Genomic DNA, 27,804 nt, shown 5'->3' on the forward strand with positions numbered 1-27,804 from the left:
TAGCAACCTGTCTGTCTGAATTAAAATGATTTGGTTGGACAGTCGATCTCTGAAAGACTTTAGAGCGTTCCAGATCGCTCACAGTTCCAGGAGGTTGATCTGAAGACCTTTTTCCTGAAAGGACCAAGCTCCTTGCTTGTGAAGCCCATCTACATGAGCTCCCCACCCCAGGAGGGATGCATCCGTCGTCAGCACTTTTTGTGGCTGAGGAATTTGGAATGGACTTCCCAAGGTCAAACTGGATCGAATCATCCACCACTGAAGGGAATTCCGTAAGTCGGTGGACAGCCGGATTACATCCTCTAGTTCCCCCGCAGCTTGATAACACTGGGAAGCTAGGGTCCATTGAGCTGATCTCATATGTAGACGTGCCATGGGAGTTACATGAACTGTGGAGGCCATGTGCCCCAGAAGTCTCAACATCAGCCGAGCCGTGATCTGTTGAGATGCTCGAACCATGGACAACAGGGACAGGAGGTTGTATGTCCTTGCGTCAGGAAGATAAGCTCGAGCTGTGTGTGTGTTCAACAGAGCCCCAATGAATTCCAACTTCTGTACTTGGGTGAGATGGGACTTGAGTAATTGATCACGAAACCCAGTAGCTCTAGCACCTGAATAGTCATTCGCATGAACTGCAGAGTGCCTGCCTCCGAGGTGCTCTTCACCAGTCAATCGTCGAGCTAAGGGAACACATGCACTCCCAGTCTGCGTAGCAACACTGCTACTACTGCCAGACAAATTGTAAATACTCTGGGCGCAGACGCCAGACCAAAAGGCAATACACGGTAATGAAAGTGCTGAGTTCCCAGCCGAAATCGAAGATACTTCCTGTGAGCTGGAAGTATCGAGATATTATTATTATTATGTTTGTATCCCACATTTTCCCACCTATTTGCAGGCTCAATGTGGCTTACATAGTACCGTGAAGGAGTTCGCCCAGTCCAGTAGGGAGACAGATACAAAGTGATGTTGTGGTAGAATAAGGTCCCTGTGTTTCAAGTAATTTGGGGGTTTGTAGAGAGGGAGGTTATATAGTGTCCAATACGATTTTTAGTTTTGCTGTGTTGCAGAGATTAGGCATTTATGTTGGGTTAGTAGGGTATGCCTTTACAAACAGGTGGGTTTTTAGTGATTTTCTGAAATTTAGATGGTCGTATATTGTTTTCACGGCTTTTGGCAGTGCGTTCCATAGTTGTGTGCTTATATAGGAGACGCTTTTGTGTGAGTAAGCATCCTTTAAGTCCAGAAAGCATAGTCAATCGTTCTCCTGAATCATGGGAAGAAGGGTGCCCAGGGAAACCATCCTGAACTTTTCTCGAACCAGAAATTTGTTCAGGCCCCTTAGGTCTAGGATGGGACACACCCCCCCTTTCTTTTTCTGCACAAGAAAGTACCTGAAATAAAATCCCAGCCCTTCTTCCCCTGGTGGAACGGGTTCGACCGCTTGAGCATGTAGAAGGGGGGAGAGTTCCTCTGCAAGTACCCGTTTGTGCTGGGAACTGTATGAATGAGCTCCTGGTGGGCAATTTGGAGGTTTGGATTCCAGATTGAGGGTGTATCCTAACTGGACTATTTGAAGAGCCCACCGGTCGGAGGTTATAAGAGGCCACCTTTGGTGAAAAAAATATCAACCTCCCCCCAACCGGCAAGTTGTCCGATACGGACACTTTTATTGAGGCTATGCTTAACTGGAGTCAGTCAAAAGCCTGTCCCTTGCTTTTGCTGGGGAGCAGTATGGGCCTTAGACGCACGCTGTTGACGAGAATGAGAGCGCTGGGGCTGAGCCTGGGCAGGCTGCCAAGAAGCAGGAGTGTGCCTACGCCTAGGATAGGAATAGGGAGCACTCCTCTTCCCCCCAAAATACCTTCTAGATGAGGAGGCAGTAGCAGAAGGCAAACGGTGGGAGAGAGAATCCATAGCATCATTATGCTTCTTGATCTGATCAACAAGATCCTCTACTTTTTCACCAAAAAGGCTGTCCCCCCAGCAAGGAACATCCGCCATTCACTGCTGGACAGAATGATCCAGGTCAGAGACACGCAGCCATGAGAGTCTGCGCATCACTATACCTTGAGAGCAGTGACCCTGGATGCTACATCAAAAAAGTGTCAAATGTACCCCTGGCCAGGAATTTTCGACATGCCTTCCTCTGCCTGACCACTTGGCGAAAAGGCTCGGCCAGCTCCGTAGGGACTGCATCAACCAAGCTCGACAGCTGCCATATCGAGTCCCGCAAGTGCACGCTCGTGAAGAGCTGGAGTGCACGCTCATGAAGAGCTGGAATGACTGAATCTTGGTGGCGAGCATAGCAGCCTGATACGTCTTCCTCCCAAAAGAATCAAGAGTTCTAGCTTCTCTGCCTGGGGGCGCCGAAGCACAGTCTTTAGAACTCCTGGCTCTCTTGAGGGCGAAGTCCACCACCATGGAATTGTGGGGTAACTGGGACCTCATCAATCCAGATTCACCATTGAATCCGAGACTGGGATTCAGCTTTCTTCAGGACCACAGGGCCAGACAGAGGGGCCGACCAGTTTCGCATAAGGACTTCCTTCAGTACCTTATGCAGAGGAACTGTTACAGCCTCTTTAGGTGGAGAAGAATAATCCAGGCCTCGAGCATCTCAGCCCTGGGCTCATCCTCAACCTCCACAGGGAAGGGGATAGCCTTAGCCATTTCCCGGACAAAAGAGGAAAAAGACAGACTCTCCAATGGAGATAGTCTTCTCTCTGGCGGAGATAGTCTCCTCTCTGGTGGAGGGGAAGGATCAGAGGAAATCCCAAAGGACTCATCAGAAGAAAAGTACCTGGGATCTTCCTCTGACTTCCATGAATGCTCCTGCTCAGTGTCTGATAAAACCTGTGCCAAGGTATTTTGACACTGAACCTGCCTCGACGCCGAGGAACTACGTCTTCTATGGCAATGTCGAGAGACCGACACCCAGTCTGACTGCAGCAAAGCTCCCTCCACTGACGTCAAAGGGGAGTCGACCTGGGTGGCAGCCAATGCCACAGGTGGCACCGCAGTTGGAGACCTCACCGCAGGAGAAGGACCAGACACCGCTGCAGCAGATGGTACAGAAGACGCAAGCACCCCCAACACCGAAGCTGACTGACGTAGCAGTCCCTCCACAAGTTCTGGAAACAAGGCCCAGATGCGCTCGTCAAGAGCCGCCATCGGAAAAGGCTGTGGGGTCGGTGCAACAGGCAGTGTCAGAATCTGTGGAGGCTCGGGAGCAGGCATCGGGCTGCTAGGAGCGCGACGCATCGGCACCTCCTGTATCGAGGGGGCGCAATCCTCTCGGCGCCAACGCATCTCGGGTGCCGACTGTCGACGCCCCATAGCTCCCAGTACCGTGCGGAGAATGACGGTGGTGCTTCTTTGCCTTCGCTCGACACCCGTCAAGACTCCTCGGTACCGATGAGGAGGACGTGGAGACCCACTCGACGCCTCACTGCTCCCAGTGCGAGTAGGTCTCTCAGCAGCCATTGCTCCCGACGTTGATGCTCCTGTCGATGTTGACACTGACAACCTCGTTACCGATGTCGAAGGACCGGACCGAGTCCCCAAAAAACTTTTCTTGTTGGCCTTCTCGAGACGCTTGGGTCTGTTTCTTCATACGAAGACACAGACTCCAAGTGGCTGGGGTATGGTCAGGCCCAAGGCACTGGATATACCAGGCGTGGGTATTGGTACCTGAGATGGTCCGGTTGCACCGAGTACAACGTTTGAAGCCTCTGGGTGTGTTTGATGACAAGGAAGGAAGAAAAGGATTCGGCGAAATCAAAAGACACGATTGTGCCTATTAAAAGAAAAAAGGGCGATTTCTATCTGAGGGGGTTAAGATGGCGCCCAGAGCGAACGTGTTGTAAGTTCGCTCCAGCATGTCTCGCTAAAACCTTTTTTCTTGGAATCGAAAATGCCTCATTCTAAAAGGAAAGGGACTGTCCGACTAGCTCCCCCACCTACCGGGACGTCCACGCCAGTGAGACCAAGGCTGGAGCGCTACTTCCCCGCTCTTTCTCCTGCAGTAAGTGGGGCAGATTCCTTAGCGGGTGGAGCCGGTGAAGCGCCTCCCCCGCTGGAAGGAGAAACATCATTGTCTCCCCCGCCGCTCTCAATACCTCCGTGCCCCGCTCTGTCAGCGAGCCGGGTAGTGAAACCAACAGACTCCAGAATGGTGGATGTTGGTGAACCTCGTGGGGTGACCGGCTCAGCATTACCATCTATGGCCTCGGGGATAGAATCGGAGGTAAGCCTAGGGAAGATATGGCTGAAGTTACTTGATATGGAAAGAACCTTACAACAATCCTCAGGTGAGGTTAAAATTGTGAACTCTAAAGTCCAAGAACTGAAGGATTCAATAGAAATAGTGAAGCAGGATTTCTCACAAAAAACGGAGTCTTTGCAAATGGAGATGAAGCAGTTGAGTGAATTTAAAGTGGCAGTAATAAAGGACAATGCAGAAATAAGAAGAAAAGTTGAACAAATAGAGAACTATAATAGGAGATTAAATCTCCGCCTGCTTAATTTTCCTAAACTTTTTGGGGTTCCCCCAGTAGAAATGTTTATTAGATTTTTGAGAGAAAATCTGAATTATCCCCAAGAGATAACTCCACCCTTAAACAAAATCTACTTTATACCTAATACAATTAAAAAAGCAGATGGAGAAAGAAATGGTAACGAAATAAATGTGGATAATATTACTGCTATATTGGAACTTTGGACAATGTCACTGAAAGGGCGACGCTGATAGTTTCCTTTATGTTTCAGCAAGATTTAAACTCAATAATGAGATTATACTTTAAATCAGCGAACCATGTTTTCGGAGGAGAAAAAATTTGGCTCTATCCTGACGTGACAAAATTACTCAACAAAGAAGGAAAATGTTTCTGTCAATGAAGTTAAAGACAATAGAATTAGGTGGATCCTTCCTCTTGGCATATCCATGTAAATGTATTGTAAGGTTAAATCAGTTAAAATATGTTTTTTATATGCCTGATCAGCTCCAGTCTTTTCTAGACTCAAAACAACAAGAGAGAGAAAACAGTAAATGAGAAGTAAGGTGCCATATTTTCTTCAAGTTAAAACTGAAATTTATTAAGTCTTCACCAATTCCTAACCCCCCTCATTGTATTGAGGTCTAATGAAGCCAGTATTAGGTATGGATATGAATTGGTTATGTAATAATATTGTTTCTATGGCTGTATTTTACTTATCAGATTTGTATCTGTTTAAGTGCATTGAAAAAACTAATAAAAATGATAAATGATAAAAAAAAAGAAAAAAGGGCACAAAAAAAGAAAGGGAGAACCCGACCGCGTGGCCTAAAGACCTGCCGTGTCGAAAAACAAAGGAAACTTTAAAAGTGGGGCTAAAATAAGAATTGAGCTACGCGGAGGTTTTTTTGTTTTGTTTTTTTAAAGAAAAAAGTAACGAAAAATAAAGAAAAATGATAGATACCAGTCGTCAGACTTTTCCTGGGCCTTACGAGGAACACAGAAAAAAACCTGTCACCTCGTTCGCAAACAAGAAAAAACTGAGGAGGCTTGCTCACGTGATGGGCGGGAAGTCGTTCACGCATGCGCGCCAGAAGGCTCTGGCAAAACTTTTTATTTTTGCTGGTGAAAAATTTGCCATTTCCTGGGCGACACAGACGTCGATCCACATGTGAGAACAAGCAGCCTGCTTGTCCTCGGAGAATTAACCTTAGGTTAACAGCAAAATCTCTGCATTAACTGTTAGGATTATGCACAGCAATTTCCCATACCTATAGAGAAAGTGTCATTACCCCATATTGACTGTATTGCTTCAGTCAAAAAAATTGCTCCAGTTTTGCTATGACACTTTCATAAATAGCCATGAGGCACTTTTTGCCCTGGAGGAATTTTTGACCTATCTGCCTCAAGCTTTCTTACAAAAACTCAACTGAACTAGCACCTACTACCAGTCTTTAAAGAATTTTGCTGTTGAAGACCCACTCCATCATCAACCTTTTCATCCAAATATTTTCTTTGTATGTCAAACCTTTAATTGAACCAACTCACAGTTTGGAAAATTTGTAAACCCCTTAGGATGGTCTATTTTCTAATACAATTTATACCCAAAATACGATTACATTTTTATCTGAACCATAATAAGAGACACCGATAAATTCCATGGAATAAATAATTCCCCAAAAGGATTAAAAAAAAAAAAAAAAAAAAAGATTCTGTATACTTGTGTTACAAAAACCCACCACAAAGTAATTGGTGGAATTTTTTTGAGCAGACAGTATCAACTAATCATTTCCTATAACTGTTCATCAGTATTTCACACCTCCCTTGAAAAATTTTGTCTATTCTAACAGAGAAAAAATTGTTCTGACTGGCATTTGAGAGCCTCCTGGCATCAAAAGCTCACTTCAGATCTTTCCACATCATTTCCATAGAGTTTAGGTTGGGACACTGACATGATCAATCCAAAAGAAGAAAACTCCATTCTGTAGTCAATTTACTCTAATGTTTAGGGCTGCTGCCTTGTAGAATAAAGCACTATTGATTCAGCTTCAGCTCATGAACGAACAGCCTCACACTCTCATGTAGAAATTCCCAATACAGACAATAACTATTGGCTTCATTAACGATGGGCAAGCCAGCCAAGTCCTGATGCAGCAAAGCTGCTCCACATCAAAATTTCTCTACTATCATGCCCGCAGTGGCGTAGCGAGGGCGGCTGACACCCGGGGCGGGTCGCCGTGGCGCACCCCCCCCCCCCCCGGGTGCAGCACGGCACCCCCCCCCCCCGGAGTGCATTATTACCAATGGTGCTCCGCTGAGTGCACGTCGTCGCTGGGAGCTGCGTCGGCTCCGTTGGTTCCCTGCTCTCTCTGCCCCGGAACAGAAAGTAACCTGTTCCAGGGCAGAGAGAGCAGGTAACCAGCGGCGCCGACACCCCCCAGCGGCGTGCACCTGGGGCGGACCGCCCCACCTTCCTACGCCACTGCAGGCCAGATTGTCAAAATGAGGTTAATTGGAAGGCGGTGTTTTGTTTTCACTAAACAAAATGTTTAATGACTGAAATTTTCAATTTATGTCTCATCTGTACATAAAATATTGTTCTGGAAATCTTGAGGAATATCCAGCTCCTCACTAGAAACACTGGAAAACTAGTAGGTGGCAATAATATTCTTTTTAGAGAATGATGGTTTCTTCCTAGCTGAGGCCAGCTTTAGGGAAGTGCAACTAGGATAACTGCCCTACAAATTTCTGCCTTGGACCTATGTATAAAGCTGGCCCTGTTCCTAGCTATTTTCCCATGGCCATGAGTTTTTCCTAAAGAATGACACTTGAGCCCTCACATCTGCTGCAACAAGAGAGGTCTGAAAATCCTTAGATGTTAGATTTGGGACTTTGCTCTTGCAATTATCTTGGCAAAACGACTACTACTGGGTGAAGTGTCACTATGGTCTTCTAAACCTGTCCAGATAGAGCAGCTTCAGTTTTGTTGACAGTTTATTACGTGACAGTTCATCGCCACAAACATTTCTTCACAGGACACTTCATCATATATTCAAGCTAAATGTATTCCATATGCAGAAAACTTGCAGCAAATGGGGATAGGACCATGTCAGCACACATCAGCACCTGCTCTTTTGTGCTTAGTAAGTGCCTTGCTAAAACTTCTTGTACATAAATTTTTCAAGAGGTTCATATTTAGGCACAGAAGGAACAGCTTTTTCATCACCCAAAACGTCTTGTACAAAGCTAAATGTACTCAAATTGTAAGTACGGAAAACTTGCATAGCAAACTTAGAAAAGATATTTACATTTAAAATAGCACATATGCTAATGCACAATGAATATACGCGGAAAATGTGTGCACAAAGGTGATAAAAGATCAAGACTGGGAAATTTATCACCGGCAGTTAATCACATAGCACATATCACAGTTAGATTGGGGAGGATGGGAATTGCATACCGTCTTGTTTTAATGCTCAGTTTCATTCATGTAACCCTTAGGGTTTTTATGTGCATAAAATGGGATGCAAGTGAAAAATCCTTAGAGGATATTTCTATAAGGAGGCACCTAGGTTCAGGTGGGAAGAATGCTGTTCTGTGTCTAAGCATGAGTCTCGCGAAAATTTTATGTGTAAGGTTTTAGCAAGACTCATATTTAGGTGCAAAAGAACAGATGCCGATGTGGCTGGCATCCCCTCCTCCCATCTGCCATAAGTTTTCAACGCAATTTGAATACATTTAGCTTGAACACATGATGAAGTGTTATGTGATGAAATGTTCATACCCTAAGAATCAACTAATTTTATTCTTAAGTTCTCTGAAATATTTGATCAAGGTATGATGGGTTCTCCCCAACTTTTATGATAAAGACCAAAGTAAAAATCTTTTGGACATTTGTATATAACAAGATGCCCAAACTTAGTTGTACAGATTTACTGTGCAGGTTGGTTAATTGTCATCCAATTAAGCACCTGATTCTAAATTAGCCATTTAGATGTGCTAAGAAAAATAGGGTTCACTAACTTTTTCAAACACTAATTCTGATTTACTTATTTCTACTTTATACATTGTGCCTCAAGGAACTTGGAATGATTTACTGCATAACAAAAAAAAATTTTTTTCAGTTAAACAAGGATATCATGGTAAAAACTTATAATTCTCAGTCTTACACTTGGTCTACCAAAATGTTTTCTGAGCACTTTAAGAATTACCCAAAGATGTAGTACATATGTATTAGAAAAACAAAATCACATATGTCCCTTGAGATATGATTCAATCCCACACTATTGAAAATTATCTTTTCAACTAATTTGATTCTGGATGCATATTTGTGCCCAACATTGCATTTATGGTTTATTCATCATTTGCTATACCTCCTCCTATGACAACAAGTCGAGGCAGTTTATAAAGCTAAAATACAACAAAACCCAAAATAAGAGAGACCTCCAAAATGTTAAAGCCCTTCTTTAGAGGTGGTTCAAGAAGGAATCCGAGTAGTCTCAAAAGGTCATACATTAATATATTTTCAACATTCTTATTAAAATATTCTTATTAGAAAAGGCATCATTAAAAAGCATTCAGTGTTTTTCAAAACCCATTCAGCTATTAGAACTCTGAACACATTTGCATCTAAACAACAATATATTTCAACATTACAACCAAATATATCAGATTACATGAGACACTTTAGTACAAATTAACAAAAGCTAGATTACAAAAATCAAAATCAAGCTAACAGTTTTCTTGTAACATATAGAGTTCATCCATAAGTGATAACGACAATACAGAAAACGCACCAGAAACAAATGGGTTTAAAAACAGCGATGGAAACAGTGAAGGGAATTTTTCTACAAACTGGAAACATAACTATAAAATCAAATATACTTTTGATGGTTATAACCAAAAGCTGAAAGGAAAAAACTGAAAAAAGTATGGAAAACACTTCTGAAATGCCTTGTTCCTGTCATTTGTAAACACACAGATACTTTTATTCAACTTACTTTAGCCATAATTTGTTTGTTCTTAATAGAATATATTATTGAGTATAGCTTCATCTCTGTATGTGTAACAATAGTACTTTCAGTACATAATCAGATATTCCCTCTTTGCTGAAAATAACCCCTGTACTCTACTATGTCAATGTTTTCCAAACAACTAACTGCTACAAGAAATGAATAAAACCTACCAGACTTTTAGCAAATTCTTTGTTTTCTGAAAGAAATCCATATCCTGGGTGTACCTTGAAATAAAAGCAGAAGCTTTAGTATGTAGCTAATCATACTGAAAAACAGTATAAACATCTGAACTTTGTCTTCAAGAGTTCTACTACAAATCTTTTTTCCTTTTGCAATCATACAAAAATGAATTTAAAAAAATTGATGGTGCTAACATCTTTTTTTTTTTTTGCTTCTTGTTTTACGGATCCATTTGTGTAGTCCTAATTGTACATTTTAATAACATTTAATAAACTTCTCAATCTCATTTGGAGAAGCTTAAATCTAGTTCAATAGCTTTTATTTACATTCTTGATAAAATGCTAATCCTTGACCAATGTAAAAAAAGACTATTTACCCCATTTAAGTCAATGTGCATTTCAATCATGGTACAAAAAACAACAACAAAATAATTACCTGATGCACCATTTACTTTTTCCAAGTGTAATTATGTGTGCATAATTTTTTTTTTTAATGATTAAAAATGAGTTCAAAACACATACACAATCACTGGCGGTTTTTTAAATTCATCCTTCCAAAAATCTGGTATAGCATCAAAGGGGTTAATGCTCAAAACTAATTGGGATTTTTTTTTCAGCAAATTTGGAAATGAATTGAAGTTGCTCCCTGGTGTGAAAGCTGAATCCAGCAGCCACCTGCAGGATCAGCAACCAGCACTGCCAGATGCTATAAAGCCTTTGATTTCCAGTAGCAATTTCAGTCACACTTAACTTACATGACAAGAACTAAGTGAAACGGCATCTTAAATCTTTTATATTTTAATATTTTAAAACTAAAATTCCATTTTTTTACACATATTTATATATGAAATGGCTGCAGAAGATAAAGTAATTCAGACTCACAGCTTGGGCTCCAGTTTTCTTAATGGCTTCCATGATGGCATCTATGTTGAGGTAGCTTTTGCTGGTGGGAGCTGGGCCAACACAGACAGCTTCATCCGCCATTTTCACATGAATCTAGGGAGACAAATCAAAAATTAACAGATGCTCCCAGCAAAAATAATTACCTGAAATATGCACAGGAAATTGAGAATTTGATTGTTATAAGAATAATTAACGGTGGTCGTTCTTAAAATGTGTGTTGAAAGTGCAAAAAATGCTGAGGCTAAAACACAATGTTCATAAAACACTCTCTAGTCCAAGTGTGTATTAGCATTTTTAACTCATGCTCAATAATGTATTATATCCACATGTTTGAATTAAATCATTACAAACATAATGTCAGTTTCCTATGCTGATCATCTAAATGTAAATTCACTGTTTTAAACTACTATGTTACATGTAACCAGGGTAGCCTAATATCTTAATAACAAACATTCAAGGCCAGTTCTAAGCAGGCTCCCCAGGAAGTTGGGGATAATTAGAGTGAATTGAATGAAGGGATGCAGTGAGTGTCCCTGCACAGCATCAGGTCAGCACCATGCACAAATTAAAGCCTATGACTAAAGAGTTTAATATTACTACACGTGAACCAGAAAAAAAAGAAATATTTTAACAGGCTCATGGCCAATTCCTCATCTACTATATTCTTATTCACCCATCTATTTTCTAAATATAGGCGGACCCAAATACCTTTCTGGATTAACTTAAACCTGTACAATATACATTTGTCAAATCTTACACAAAAATACATTTCACTAAAAGCAGAAAAATAGCATAATTGAGCACACTAATGAATAACCTAAAGGAACCAGGAAGGTTTCAAACACAGTCAAACAAACAGATTATAAAACCTCAGATAGTGGGCTGAATGTGGCTCAGGCATGGTGCTCTCTCTGCTGCAGAGAAACCAGATTTAAACTCCCTACCATACAGGGCTACTCAAGTAGCACTAGGGTGCACAGATTCTGCATTCAGATCAAAGGAGGGAAGAAAGACAGTTGTCACTATAATATCAGCCCTTCAAGCCAATTAGCAGCCCTGAGCAGAGCCATCTTTAGGCTACAGTGAAGCGTGGTGGCATTTCATTACATCAGATCTACCTACCTCTCTCCTCCTCTCCCACCTTACAGGTGCCTATTCCTCTGACCTTCCACTACTCCCCCCCCCCCCAACTCTCCCAGCTGCAAAACTAGATAGGTCATTAAGAGGCCCTTTTACTAAGCTGAGTTAGGCATAACACATGCCTAATGCAGCAATAAATGAAGTACCACAGGATGCTGCTAGAGTACCATGAGACTGCCACTAGAGATCATGGCAGTCATGTTCAAGAGGCAGTCACTAGGGGCAAGAGTGAGTGGAGTTTACTCCTGCCTTCATCGCCCAACTGGGCCATCAGGCACTTCAAGTAGGCCCGGGGGGCCCTATCCAGAGTGGTGGGATCAGAAGGTCTTCATGTGTTTCCAGGAAGGAGAAAAGGGACTGCTTTTTGGGGGGGTCGGGGGAATATTGAATATTGGCAGTCGGGCTGCAGAGCACAATTTAAGCAGGCAGGAGCCTCTCCTGTCCACTGAAATCACTTTGAATATTGGGTGGGTGGTGTCTTGTTTGCTATCCAGGGGCTGAACACCTTGAGGACATGGCCAGTGTTTCCGAGTTTCAGAAGAATAATGTGATGACATCTCTACTAGGACCAGGTTCCTTTTGTCCACAGAAAGCAGAGATGGGCCTGATGTGAGCATCAGGTGAGGCTACAGCTGCTGGAACTGTATTCCTTGGCAGAAGTTGACCTAGTCCATCCACCAGGTCAGGGGCTTCCCATGCACACAAGTTGATAGTTATCCAATGTGACAAGGGTTGTGTATGCAAGTCCCCTTGCTTCTTGAGATGCCAATTGTAGGGGGCACACGTTTATGGTTTGTTACATTCAATATACTGTCTTTTCTGCAGACAAAAAACAATTTACAAAATGAAAAAGGAACACCATTTCATGACAGGAAACATTAAGAAAGCCGAAATAGAATTATTATACAACCAATCAATATACTTAAGAATAATTTCAAATCATTCAGGAACCATTAGGTCATGAGGAACAACAATCCAGATCAAGTATGTGGGGATCTTATCCTAAGGGACCATACTATTCCCTTCTCCATCACCAAAGGCTTCCATAAATAAATAGGTTTTCAAGGCAACTAAATGTTTTGAAAGAATTCCAAGACTTTAATTTCACGAATGATGGGAATCGCAGAATTCTCAAAATGAAAAACCTTTCTATAATTAATTATCCCTGTTCTAAATAACAATATGTGTGTGTTTTTGCTATATTCAGGGACAAATGGTTGGAAGTTATCCAGGCATGAATAGTTCTTATACACAATTGGACAAAACCAAATGTCTCCTTAACTGAATTAGAGATGAACAACAAATTGTAGGTCACCAGTATATAAATGGTAGAAGATTTCCAATCCTTTTAACAATGATCAACTGGTGGTAGCAGCTTGTCAAACTTAGGGGTGGGTCAGACTTGGTATTTTATGTCTAGCTTCTTGGAGGTAGTGTGCCCAGAGGCAGGGGTCTACCAAATCTTGTCACAGTTCTTCCCGAGTATTGTGTACAGACACTGCAACAATATATTTGGGGTGTCCAGAAACACTAGGAGCCCAAAGACCTCCAAGAGACAGAACAAGTAGGGAGGTTAGTTTCTGCAGGAATTCAGGGTAAGTTAGGTCTTCCTGGAGAGAGGCTAGTTGTGGCGGCAGTACAGGTTCTGAAAGAAAACCTAGGAATTCTTATAGTCCAGGTTATGGGAATGAGAGGTGACCACAGAACTAACAGAGGAGGCTCCTTCTCTGTCACTATCCAGTCACCCTGAGATACTCAGGACACCATCACTCCAAGGTCCCTCTCCTTAGCTCCGCTTATCAATCTCTCCCCTTTTATCATAAAACTTCACTTTATAAATCCAAATATAACTTAACAAATAAGCAAAGCACAATGCATTCAACAACATAGTAAGCTTTAACACAAAGGCAACCTGAAAGTTTCAGCTGTAAGCCACAAAGGGGCACATGCTGCCAACTGCACAGAAGGGCCTTAGAATCGTTTAAAAGGTACAGACCGGAACAGTACAAATAGAGGAAGGGAAGCAACACATCCCAGAGCAAAGTTCAATCCAGCTGTTCAGGGAGCATTGAAGAAGTATCAGAATTGCAATGTAATCAATGCTTCTGATTACAGAGATGCCAGCGCCAACTTGTGGGTGGGCAAGCAGGGGCCGACTCTCGACAGCCATGTGGTGGGTCCTCCCCTTCCAAAGCTTAGCTTCATAAACAATTACTGTAATTTTGGAGAGGTCAAAACCTAATAAGCTTTTAGTTAAGAGTGAACGAGTGACCAAAAGGATAATGCCAACAATATAGCACATTGTTTATGGTCAGGCAGTACAATTTCTTGAAACTCTCTCTGATGGCGCAAAGTTATAACTGATACAAATGCAAAAAGTTCGACTTTAGCGCCCTCTATCAAAATGTGCCCCACTTTCCGTGCAGCTTGAAGCACCAGCTCCTTATGGGAAAACCAGAGAAAACATGCAACAATATCACAAGGCCAATCAGCTACCTTGGGGCCTAAGGTCCAATGTACTCTTTCAAATTCAATAGGTTATAGTTCTGCATCCGGGTACGCTGCTAAGAGAAATTAGTGACAAATGTTTTGCATAACTGCTGGTGTGTCCTGCTCTTGAAACTTTTCTGGCACTTCCCATGCTCTCAAATTATTCCTCTGCGCCCAATTTTCACTATCCTCTATTTTTAGTAATAAGTCCTCATACTTATGGTGTCACAGCACTTTGGCAGATCATATCCTGATCATGCGTGATAACGAGCTCATCAAACTCATTCAAGCATGGCCCCATATCATCTACCTTTTTACAAAATCCCTCCACATCTGCATGCAACTCATGTTTTATGCTTACGATCATTAACTTCAAGACCTACATCCATACTCATAATTCCTATTTACTGGCAAGTATATGTTCCTCTAAAGCTACTGGATCCCTTTCTTTGTCCTCCTCCCAAATCATTCTGCTAGGATCCCTCGCTCACTGCTGTCATTTCCGCTGCTGCGAGATGCATAAAGTTGAAGGTCAGTCTTGGGTTTTTTTGTCCACCAAATATCACCGCAACTCAGCAGGCTTTTAAGCCTGTTCTTCCCCGATTCAATATGTCAGGGAGTACTTAATATACCTAATTGTCAATGGGCTTTTTCTTCCCTTATTTGGATTTAAAGTTGGTGAAGAGAGCAGGAGAATTCTATCTGTAGGGCATGGTGGAAAAGACGAAATTGATCAAAAATGGGTGCGCAAACCTGGAGAGGGAGCTAACGCAAGCTAAAAAGAGCTAATTAAAGTCTTTCACAGCTATAGAAGGGCTACTTATGTTAGCAGAGTTGTTAGATAACATTAGCAAGTGTAGCTGACAAATCCTGCTTTTCTATGGAGAATCCTGGGATCCTTCATTTCCCTCCTCTTGAAAAAAGAACTGAGGGAAGGAACAGAATGCTGGCAGGAAATCACTTATCCCGCCCTCCCGTCTGAACTACAACAGCCCTGACCCCCTCCTGCTGATACCTGGCAAGTTCTTCAGTATTTTAAGACAAATGAGTACAGACTACAAACTCATACATTCACCCAGAAAATAGGATATGATAGATGCCAGCAGAATAAGCTTACAAAGTTTCTGGTTACAGGTAGAAGGTACTTAGTCACTTGCCTCCCTTGCACAGGGAGAGGGCATGAAGGCTCTGGACTGCAGGGACTTGTGGCTGTAGACCCACAGTGCACAGAGATAGGATAACAGAACAAAAAGACAAAGAAAGGAAAAAATATCTCTACAGAAGATCCCCTAAAAATACCAATGCATTGCTAGTCTTGCTTTGCCCAACCCTTAACAGGGCAGAGCTTACTACTACTACTACTATTTAGCATTTCTATAGCGCTACAAGGCGTACGCAGCGCTGCACAAACATAGAAGAAAGACAGTCCCTGCTCAAAGAGCTTACAATCTAATAGACAAAAATAAAGTAAGCAAATAAAGTAAGCCTAGACAGGGCAACCACTCAAAATATGTATACATGCACATAGTCTGGCCAGGGTAACATGTGAAACCTATACAGAAAGGAATGCTTCTCTCCCTCACTAGGGATAGGGGGTGAAGGCCTCTAGATGTAGCCAGGGGTTCAGTAACAAAGCAGTGTAAACAAGGTATGTCACATAAGAAAAATAGATGCGAGGCCAACAGTAAAGCCCAATTCTCAACCCATGTGGATCCAACTTCAATGATAAAAGCAGGTTTGTTCCATTCTGCATCACTGTACTTTTAGGGAAACGAAGGAAGGGGAATGAGGCAGTAGGTATATGCATTCTTTTCATTTTTTAAATATCACACCATGAAGGTAGAGAAAAGGACTGGGGTACAGTAGCCTTTTTTAAAGCAGATATTCAGTTAACTTCAGGATGTCTCTCTGGCTTCTTTTTCCATCTCCCACATCTGACTGGTTTCTCTAGAACAGACAGCAGAAAAGAGAGAAACATCATCATAGAAGTGCTTCTACTGTGATCCTGTTAATGTCTCATGGAGCAACTGGCACCAGGTGTGACAGAGGCAGCCATTGAAAGATAAAAACCTTTGCCCTATTTCTGTAATCAGAAACAACCAGCCAGTTTTACCCTTTCTTCATCACACTAGCTGTGTGTGTCATTTCTTCATCCCAGCAGGCTTGGCTAATTCTAGGTCTGTATAGGTCCCTGTCATGAGATCTTCCAGCCATGGCTTCATGAAGCAACACCAGTCTAAAGGCAGCCCTGGCATTATAAATGTGTCTTACAGGAGGCATCCTTTCAGCTGTAGGACTAATACTGGGCTCCTTGCAGTCTACACATGATTGTTGAGGTAGGAAGGAATGTCCAAGACTACCAATACAATTAGGGATCAAAAACCTAAAAGCTCAACTAGAAAGACAGTAACTTAAACGAGAAAAATACAAGAAAGAATTCAATTTGTATGTGTAAATATTTTTCATTCAAAATACTAAGTTGCCTGTTTACTAAAGTGTACTAAGCTGTTAGAGCAGGAGAATGATAACTTACTATGCTGCCATCATGATGCACACTAATTTACACAATAACTGCATGACATGTTATTTATTTATTAGGATTTATTTATTGCCTTTTTGAAGGAATTCACTCAAGGCAGTGTACAGCAAGAATAAGTCAAACATAAGCAATAGACAATTACAGCAGTAAAAATATTCAAACAACAAAGCGAAGATACTTACCTATAAGCAGATATTCTTTGAGGATCAGCAGGCCTTATAGTCTCACAAGTAGATGCTGCAGTGCCCAGTCCAGAGCTTGTAACAAGCTTTAGAGAGCACTGTAGAGCGCGAGACACGCTCCACCACACATGCATGAGTGCATTCCCGCCCGCCACAAGAGCGCGGATACTACAGCATGAAAAAATAAAATAATAGGAGACAAGAGTGGAGGAGTGGCCTAGTGGTTAAGGTGGTGGACTTTGGTCCTGAGGAACTGAGTTCGATTCCCACTTCAGGCACAGGCAGCTCCTTGTGACTCTGGGCAAGTCACTTAACCCTCCATTGCCCCACGTAACCCGCACTGAGCCTGCCATGAGTGGGAAATGTACAAATGTACAAATGTACAAATGTAACAAAAAAAAAAACTCCAAGGGGAGAAGGGAGGGATTGTGAGAACATAAGGCCTGCTATCCTCGGAGAATACCTGCTAAAAGTAAGCATCTTTGCTTTCTCTGAGGACAAGCAGGCTTACTTATTCTCACATGTGGGGAATCCATAGCATGTATACATATTTTGAGTGGTTGCCCTGTCTAGGCTCTGCCCTGTTTTGGGTTGGGCAAAGCAAGACTGTAGCAATGCATTGGTATTTTTAGGGGATCTTCTGTAGAGATTTCAGCAAAGTCTTCCCCACAAGAGGAATGGTAGGTTATGCATACAGTGATTCAGTTGAGTGGCAAAGAGATCCAGCGAGAGGGTGTCCCATACTTGGAAGATCTCACAGACATAGCATCCAGGCTCACTAAAAACACCATTGGTAAATTGGGCCTCACAATGTCGAGGACATAACTCAGATCAACCTGAAACTATATACAAACTGAGTGCAAGTGCAGTCTAGAACAAAATTAATTGGGCCTACGGGGGTGGAGTTGAATTCTAGACCCCAAACAGATTCAGCAATGCTGTCTGCCCAAACCGACTGTCGCATAGGGTATCCTGCTCCAGCCAGTAATGAGATGGACTGAAGACCACGTCGCAGCCTTGCAAATTTTTTCAATGGAGGCTGACCTCGTGGGCTACCAACGCAGCCATGGCTCTGACATTGTGAGCCTTGAAATGACCCTCTAGTCAGCCCAGCCTGGGCACAAATGAAAGAAATGCAATCTGCCAGCCAATTAGCGATTGTGTGTTTTCCCAATTGCGCCCCCCCCCCCCCCCATCCTGTTGGGATCAAAAGAAACAAGAAGTTGGGCGGACTGTCTGTGGGGCCTTGTCCGCTCCATGTAATAGGTCAATGCTTGCTTGCAGTCCAATGTGTACAAGGTACTCTTGCAGGATAGGCATGAGGTCAGGGAAAGAATGGTGGCAAGACAATCGAGTAGTTCAGATGGAACTCTGACACCACCTTAGGCAGGAACTGAGGGTTCGTGCAGAGGACTACTCTGTTGTGATGAAACTTAGTAAAAGGAGCATCCACCACTAGAACCTGAAGATCACAGACTCTATGAGCTGAAGTAACAGCCACCAAGAAAATGACCTTCCAGGTCAAGTACTTCAGATGCGACCTTCCAGGTCAAGTACTTCAGATGGCAGGAAGTCAGTGACTCAAAAAGAGTTCTCATTAGCTGGGTGAGAACAATGTTGAGGTTCCATGACACAGGTGGAGGCTTGGCAGGGGGCTTTGACAAAAGCAAACCTCTCATGAAACAACCAACTACAGGCTGTCAAGAGATGGGCTTACCTTCTACACGTTGATGAGTACTAATTGCACCGAGGTGAACCCTTACAGAGTTGGTCTTGAAACCAGACTCAGAGAAGTGTAGAAGGTATTCAAGCAGGGTCCTGTGTAGGGCAGAAAATAGGAGCTAGGGCCTTGCTCTCAGATCAATGCCGAGGGAAACCATCCTGAACTTTTTTTGACAAGGAATTTGTTCAAGGCCCTTAGGTCTAGGAAGGGACAAATACCCCTGTCTTCTTCTGCAGAAATAAGTACTTGGAATAGAATCCTAGCCCTTCCCCACCGGTGGAACTGGCTCGACCACATGGGACTTTAGAAGGGCAGAGAGTTCCTCTGCAAGTACCTGCTCATAATGTAAGCAGAAGTAGTGAGCTCTTGGTGTGCAATGTGGAAGATTTGGAAGCCAATTCTGGAGGAATCCAAGGCAGACAATTTGAACAACCTACCTGTCTGAGGTTACAAGGAGCCACCTTTCGTAGAATAGCCTCCCCCTGACTGGCAAGTCATCCAGTACAGACTTTTACTGTGGCTATGTTCTGCTGGAGCCAGTCAAAAGCTCGTCCCTTGCTTTGACTGGGGAGCAGCAGGGGGCTTAGGTGCAGGCTGTTGACGAGAACGAGAACACTGGGGCTGAGCCTGAACAGGCTGCCAAGAGGTGGCGTACCTACATCTCTCTGTGAGTAGTAGGCAACCCTCTTCGACTTGCCAAAAGGCCTCCTAGATGAGGAGGCTCATACAGAAGGCACCCAGTGGGAGAGAATAGAGATGGTATCAGTGTGTTTCTTGATTTGGTCAGCAACCTCCTCAATTTTCTCTCCAAAAAGATTATCCCCCTGGCATGGGGCATCTGCAAATCTCTGCTGAACAGACTGTTCTATGTCAGAAACACGCAGCCATAAGAGTCTGTGAATTGCTATAATTTGAGCAAAGATCCTGGATGCCACGTCAAAAGTGTCATAGGCACCCCTGGCCAAGAACTTACGACATGCCTTCTGCTGCTTGCCCAAATAGCATACTGACTCGGCCTCCTCCGGTGGGATAGAGAACACCGAGTCCAACAGCTTATGCACTGAGTCCTGCAAGTACACACTCATAAAGAGCTGGTATGATTGGATACTGAACACAAGCACTGAGGCCTGGAACATCTTCCTGCCAAGAGTCCAAGGTCCTGGCTTCTCTGCCTAGAGGCACTGAGGTATAGTCTCTAGAACTTCTGGTCCTTTTGAGAGCGGATTCTACCACCATGGAATTGTAAGGCAGGGACCAACAGAGAAGACTCCCAATTCCTATTGAAAACTTCCTTGAGTACCTCGTGGAGAGGGACAGTCAAAGTCTCCCTAGTAGGAGACTCGTAGTCCAGGACCTCAAGCATCTTAGCCCTGGGTTTGTCCTCCACTTTCAAATGAAATGGAATAGACTCAGCCCTTTCCTTTACAAAAGAAGGGCTCTCCAGAGGAGACTTTCTCCTTTCAAGTGAAGGGTTCAGAGGGCATGCCGTAGGACACATCCTCCAAAAAGTACCTTGGATCCTCCTCTGACATCCATAAGCATTCCTCGTCAGTGTCAAACTTCTCGTGGGAGGGGCGAGACCGAGCCTGCCTTGACTTAGATGAGCCATGACCCCGAAGGGGGGGGGGGGCAAGAAGTCAGCTCCTAGCTCGGCTCCAATGAAGCTTCCTCCACTGACATCAAGAGGTACTGGCTTGGGTGGCAGTTGATGATGGTGCCGCAGCATAGGCGCAAGCAACCCCGATACTGACATGCACCATTACAAAAGGACGTCCACCAGCTCAGGGATCAAGGCCCAGATGCGCTCATCGAGGGCAGACACTGGGAAAGACTGGGGTGCCAGCTCTGAGACAGGCTGCAGAACTGATGGGGCCAAGACGGGAGTCAGAATCTGGCTGCCTGCAGACAGACACATCAGTACCTCCTGGAGAGAGGGGGAGTGATAGTCCCAGAACTGATGCTTCTAGGATGCCGAATCCCTTGACACCCTGAAGTTACCAGCACTATGTGTCGAGGACAACCGATGCTTCTTGGCCTTCACCCGAAGATTTGTGTCAAGACTACTGGGTGCCAATGAGGACGTAGTTGGATCCTCACATCACCTCAGGCTCAGGTCTGATACTGGTTGGTCCAGGGGGCCCTGTCCAGAAGCCGGTGTCGACAGGTGGAGACCCACCCTACTCACTACTGCTTCCAGTGACTATGGGTCTCGAAGCAGCCACATGGACCGATACTCCTGATGCAGTCTTCGGCATTGATGCAGACGCCACCGACCTGGATGCCAACATCAAGGCCTCGGACCTGGCTCCAAAGATTATCTCTGGCAACCTGAGTCCTCTTGTTCATCCAAAGACAAAAAGCACAGTTGGCAGGGCTGTGGTTGGGCCCGTAACACTGAAGACACCAAGAATGGGTGCTTTGCCAGAGATCGTCCAATTGCCCCGGGAACAGCGCTTAAAACTAATGGGAACTTTAGTGGACATGGAAGGAAAAACGTCTGACGCCAAATCAAAGGACGCAATGGTGCCTGAAAACAGGGACAAGGCACCACGAAAAAAATCATGGGAAAGACCCAACCGGAGACTAGGCCTAAATGCGGCCTAAGTCACTGAAATAGAAAAGAAACTTAAAAATTGGGGGAAAAAAATTAAGAAAAAAACAGGAAGAGAAGGGAAAAGCCTGACAAGGCACAGCAAATTGACATAAAAGACTCAAAAAGGCACAAAGAGAAGGTCTTCTGAACCGGATGCAAGGAGAAACTACAGACAGTCCTCTCCTCACTGCGGTAGAAAAACAACTGTGATAACTGCATCCTCGTGGTGGGCGAGAAAGTACTCACGCATGCGAGGTGGAGAATGTCTCGCATTCCACAAAGCTCTCTAAAGCTTATTATAAGTTCCAGACCGAGCACCACGTTACCCACTTGTTAAAATAGATAGGCCTGTTTGTTCTCGGAGAATACAAAGTATAGCCCAGTGTGCCCCACATTATAATGTCAACACAATACACAATAAAACATAAAAAATAAGACACAGAGAGAGAGGGAAAAGAAAGCAGGACCTAGTTTAGTATTAAGGAGGGAATAAAAAGAGAGAGAAAAGCAAGCATTATTAACTAGTTGCCATAGTGTACAACCCTTTTCCCATAGTTTTAAACTGAAGTTTTCTCTAGAAATAGGCACTTTCCCCATAGTTTTAAACTGAAACCTTTTCTAGAGGGAGAAACTTTACAGCCAAAAACTCTTGTTCTGAAAGGCAGTTATTTTCCGTTCTTTGGCTGCTGGAGAGGTAGCACATCCAGTGACCTCAATTAGGTGTTAACTAAGTTGTGAGGAAGTAGAATATTTGCATAGGTTGCTGAGTTAGCTTCAATGAGCCTGTTTAAAAAAGGCCCCTTAGATTCAAAACTACATAAAGAGAAAATGTCCCACTGAACTTTCTTTCTGAGAAGTTCTGAGAGAAGAGGACATTTCTCTGGTAAGTGAACACTATTTTGCTTTGTGCTTTGCGAACTTAAAGATTGGGGTTTAAAGGAGGTTAGTGTTAGGCAAAATAAAAAAATATATAAAAAACACATTTTAACAACTAATCTCCATAGTCTTTTCCACTTAGTTTTAAAAGCCTTGTACCACAGCATTAACAGATAGAATCTAGCAGGCACTGCAGAACCTAGTTTAGTCTTCCCACCCAGCCCTAGGACAATTCTTCATTTATAGTCAGTTATTGTAATTAGGGTAACATACAAGGAGTGTTCTTGCAGAGTTTTAAATACATTTCATTACCATCTAAGAAGGAAACACTAAATAAATTACACAATATACTATATAAACTAAAAGACAAATTTATACTAGGCTAATATCCTTAATACTGTAGCAAGTTTTAAATTATTGAAAAACTCAAAACAATAAGATGGAGACAGCAGTCCAGCAGAAAGAGGGGTGCTATCCAGTCTTTTCCATTGAGTGTCACATGTATGATTACCTCCCAGTTGGTGAGATGTTATATGTGTGTGCCCGATGCAAAGAGATCCTAGCTCTCAGAGAACGTGTCCGTTCTCTTGAAGCTAGAGTAGCAGACTTGGTGGAGCTGAGGGAGACAGAGAGGTACATAGAGGAGACCAACAGGGATGTTGTAGAGAAGTCCCACCTCCAGTCTGGTAGCTCCTGTGCTACCTTAGAGGAGGGAGGTCTCCTAGAAGGACAGCATCACCCTGGTGAAGTAGGAAGTACTCCTGTAGCCAGGACTTGCCCGCCAAGGGATGTACTATCCTCTCGCACCGAGGATATGTCTCCAAGTGCTGCCCGGGAAGGAAAGGTTAGGACAGCTGTTGTAGTTGGTGATTAGATCTTTAAACACATAGATTGCTGGGTGGATGGTGGACGTGAGGATCGCCTGGTGACTTGCCTGCCTGGTGCGAAGGTGGCAGACCTCACACATCACCTAGATAGGATTTTAGATAGAGCGGGGGAGGAGTCGGATGTGGGTACCAATGACATAGGAAAACGTGGGAGAGAGGTTCTGGAAGCCAAATTTAGACTCTTAGGTAGAAAGCTCAAATCCAGAAGCTCTAGGGTAGCATTTCCTGAAATGCTACCCGTTCCACGTGCAGGGCCTAAGAGACAGGCAGAGCTCCGGAGTCTCAATGCGTGGATGAGATGATGGTGCAGGGAGAAGGGTTATAGATTTGTTAGGAAATGGGCAACATTGTGGGGAAGGGGGAGCCTATTCCGAAAGGATGAGCTCCATGTTAACCAGGGTGGGACCAGGCTGCTGACATTGGCATTTAAAAAGGAGATAGAGCAACTTTTAAACAAGAAACAGGGGGAAGGCCGAGAGTCGCTCAAAAGCGCATGGTTCGGGATAAGGTATCTTTCAAAAATATCACCAAAACAGGGAAGATAGGGTATCCTGATAGTGAGGTTGCAAAAGAGACCATAGTAGATCAGGTGTCCTTAAATTAAAATAAAAATCAGACAAAAGATTGCAAATTAATACTATCAAATGCTGAGCCTCATGTAAATAGGAACAACAAACATAATTTGAAATGTCTATATGCAAATGCCAGGAGCCTAAGAAACAAGATGGGAGAGTTAGAATATATTGCACTAAATGAAAAATTAGATATAATAGGCGTCTCTGAGACCTGGTGGAAGGAGGATAACCAGTGGGACACTGTCATACCGGGGTAAAAATTATATCGTAGTGATAGGGTGGATCGAATTGGTGGAGGGGTAGCATTGCATATTAACGAGAGCCTTTAATCAAATAGATTGAAAATTCCGCAGGAAACAAAACACTTCTTGGAATCACTATGAATTGAAATTCCATGTGTAAAGGGGAAAAGGATAGTGATACGAGTGTACTACCGTCCGCCTGGCCAGGATGAACAGACGGGTGCAGAAATGTTAAAGGAAATTAGGGACGCAAACATACTGGACAACACAATAATAATGGGTGATTTCAATTACCCCGATATTGACTGGGTAAATGTAACATCGGGCCACGCTAGGGAGGTAAACTTCCTTGATGAAATCAAGGACTGCTTTATGGAGCATCTGGTACAGGAGCCGACAAGAGAAGGAAAAATTCTAGACTTAGTCCTTAGTGGAGCACATGATCTGGTGCGGGAGGTAATGGTGCTGAGGCCACTTGATAACAGTGATCATAATATGATCGGGTTTGATTTTAGCTTTGAAATAAGTATACATAGGAAATCAAATACGTTAGTGTCTAACTTTAAAAAAGGAGACTATGATAAAATGATAAGAACAGTGAAAAAAAATTAGAGAAGCAGCTGTGAGGGTCAAAAATTTACATCAGGCATGGATGCTGTTTAAAAACACCATCCTGGAAGCCCAGGCCAAATATATTCTGCGTATTAAAAAAGGAGGAGGAAGACCAAACGACAGCCAGCGTGGTTAAAAAGTGAGGTGAAAGAAGCTATTAGAGCTAAAAGAAAATCCTTCGGAGAAGGAACCGACTGAAAATAATAAGAAACAGCATAAGGAATGTCAAGTCAAATGCAAAGCGCTGATCAAGAAGGCTAAGAGGGGCTTAAAAAAAAAAAAAAAAAAAGATTGCGTTGGAGTCAAAAAAACATAGTAAAAATTTTTTTAGCTATATTAAAAGCAGGAAGCCACAAAAGAATCGGTTGGACCGCTAGATGACCGAGCAGTAAAAGGGGTGATTAGGGAAGACAAAGCCATAACGGAGAGATTAAATGAATTATTTGCTTCGGTCTTCACTGAGGAGGAATTGGGAGAGATACCGGTGCTAGAAATGGTATTCAAAGCTGACGAGTCAGAGAAACTGAATGAAATCTCTTTAGACCTAGAGGATGTAATGGGGCAATTTGACAAATTGAAGAGTAGTACATCTCCTGCATTCATTCCAGAATACTGATAGAACTGAAAAATGAACTTGCAGAACTATTGTTAATAATACGTAATTTATCCTTAAAATCGAGCGTGGTACTGGAAGATTGGAGGATGGCCAATGTGCCGATTTTTAAAAAAGGTTCCAGAGGAGATCCGGGAAATTATAGACGGGCGAGTCTTACGTCAGTGCCGGGCAAAATGGTACAGACTATTATAAAGAAAAAAATGACAGAGCATATTCAAATGCATGGAATAATGAGACAAAGCCAACATGGATTTAGTGAAAGGAAATCTTGCCTCTCCAATCAATAACATTTCTTTGAAGGGGTGAACAAACATGTGGATAAAGGTGAGCCGATTGATATTGTGTATCTAGATTTTCAGAAGGCGTTTGACAAAGTGCCTCATGAAAGACTCCAGAGGAAGTTGGAGAGTCATGGGATAGGAGGTAGTGTCCTATTATGGATTAAAAACTAGTTAAAAGATAGAAAACAGAGTGGGGCTAAATGGTCAGTATTCTCAATGGAGAAAGGTAGGTTAGTGGGGTTCCCCAGGGGTCTGTGCTGGGACCACTGCTTTTTAACATATTTGTAAATGACCTAGAGATGTGGGTAACTAGTGAGGTAATTAAATTTGTGATGACACAAAGTTACTCAAAATAGTTAAATCGCAGGAGGATTGTGAAAAACTACAAGAGGACGTTACGAGGCTGGGAGACTGGGCGTCTAAATAGCAGATGACGTTTAATGTAAGCAAGTGCAAAGTGATGCATGTGGGAAAGAGGAACCCGAATTATAGCTACGTCATGCAAGGTTCCACGTTAGGAGTCACCGACCAAGAAATGGATCTAGGTGTCATCGTTGATAATAACCAAAACTAATGGAAATTATGGTAACCAAGCAACTCACCGAATACCTGGACAAGTTCACAATACTACATGAATCACAGTCAGGATTTTGATCCAACCATAGCACCGAAACAGTGCTAACCACTCTCATAACCAAATTTAAGCAACTAATTGCAACTGGGAACAATGTACTACTCCTACAATTCGATATGTCCAGTGCATTTGACATGGTCAGCCACCAAATACTCTCGAACATCCTAGACTACGTCGGGATTGGAGGAAGCGTACTAAGGTGGTTTACAGGTTTCTTAACAACAAGAACTTATCAAGTGACCTCCAAATCAAAAACATCAACGCCATGGAAACCTGAATGCGGAGTACCACAAGGATCACCGCTCTCACCAACTCTTTTCAACCTAATGATGGCACCATTAGCCAAATCACTATCCGACCAAGGACTTAACCCATACATATATGCAGACGATGTCACGATATACATCCCGTTCAAACAAGACATAACCAAAATCACAAATAAAATTACACACAAAGCCTCCAAACAATGAACTCATGGGCGGACGCATTCCAACTGAAGCTGAACGCAGAAAAAACACAATGTCTCATCCTGTCCTCACAATACAACACAGACAAACCCAACACCATAAACACCCCAGACTACAGCCTGACAATTCTGGGAGTCACAATTGACTGAAATCTTACATTTGAAGACCACGCGAAAAATACAGCAAAGAAAATGTTCTAGTCAATGTGGAAACTTAAAAGAATCAAACCTTTCTTCCCTAGGGAAGTATTCCGCAGCCTAGTTCAATCAATGGTGTTATCTAGACTACTGTAACGCCATCTATGCCAGATGCAAAGAGCAAATCATTAAGAAGCTTAAAACCGCTCAAAACACAGCAGCCAGACTCGTATTTGGGAAAACAAAATACAAAAGCGCCAAACCCCTAAGAGAAAAACTACACTAGCTCCCATTAAAAGAACGAATTGTGTTCAAGGTTTGCACCATGGTCCACAAAATCATTTACGGAGAAGCCCCGAACTATATGTCAGACCTCATAGATTTACCTAGGAGAAACGCAAAGAGATCATCACGCATATACCTCAATCTCCACTATCCTAGCTATAAAGGGCTAAAATATAAATCCACATACGCGACCAGCTTCTCATACATCAGCACGCAGCTATGGAACGCACTACCGAAGGCCATAAAAACAACGCAAGACCTAACCATCTTCCGAAGGCTAATGAAAACAGATCTATTCAAGAGGGCATACCGTAAACATCCATCTTAAATACTAATTAATAATACTACACACGAGCTACACAAAACCGAACTCTTATCACATGACAGACATCACCACACTAAACCTTATGTAAAACAAGATCTCTCTACAGTCGATGACCTAAAGTAGATTATAATGCAATTTATCACTCTGAAACCTTCAGGCTATACCATAATTATTCTTCTATACCATGTATGTATGCACATGGTATATACATATATATATATATATATATATACATACATATATATATATATATATATATATATATATATATATACACCATGATCTACTCCATATATGTTATGTTCCATGTATGTTATCATGTATTGTGAAGAATAAGGGGCTGTCCTATCCTGGGTAGGCCACTAGGTGGTGCTGTTCCTATAGGAATGGGGGAAAATGCTTATGCTTAGGATGAGTTACTAGAGGGAGCCAGTAGGGGGAAGGTCCAGGTGGAGGTCGCTAGGACCTGGGAGAGTCCTGGGTTGGAAACAGGTGAAGGTTGTTATGGGCTAGATCCTGCCTGGAATTAGGGGGAAGAGCCTAAAGGGGTGTAGAAGCTAGTCACCCATTTTTATACCTACCTGAGTTTGGAAAGGAGAAAGAGAAG

General features: G+C 43.0%; 1 protein-coding gene across 1 annotated transcript in view; it reads right to left on the bottom strand.

Annotated features, from left to right (window-relative positions):
• Positions 1–27,804, bottom strand: part of PCCA (propionyl-CoA carboxylase subunit alpha) — a 1,085,625-nt gene that overhangs the window by 877,932 nt on the left and 179,889 nt on the right. The window contains 2 exon segments of the mRNA XM_030201346.1: positions 9,682–9,735; positions 10,573–10,686. Coding sequence (XP_030057206.1) covers positions 9,682–9,735; positions 10,573–10,686 — 168 coding nt within the window.

The sequence above is a fragment of the Microcaecilia unicolor genome, chromosome 4, assembly GCF_901765095.1.
Source record: "Microcaecilia unicolor chromosome 4, aMicUni1.1, whole genome shotgun sequence".
Taxonomy (NCBI): domain Eukaryota; kingdom Metazoa; phylum Chordata; class Amphibia; order Gymnophiona; family Siphonopidae; genus Microcaecilia; species Microcaecilia unicolor.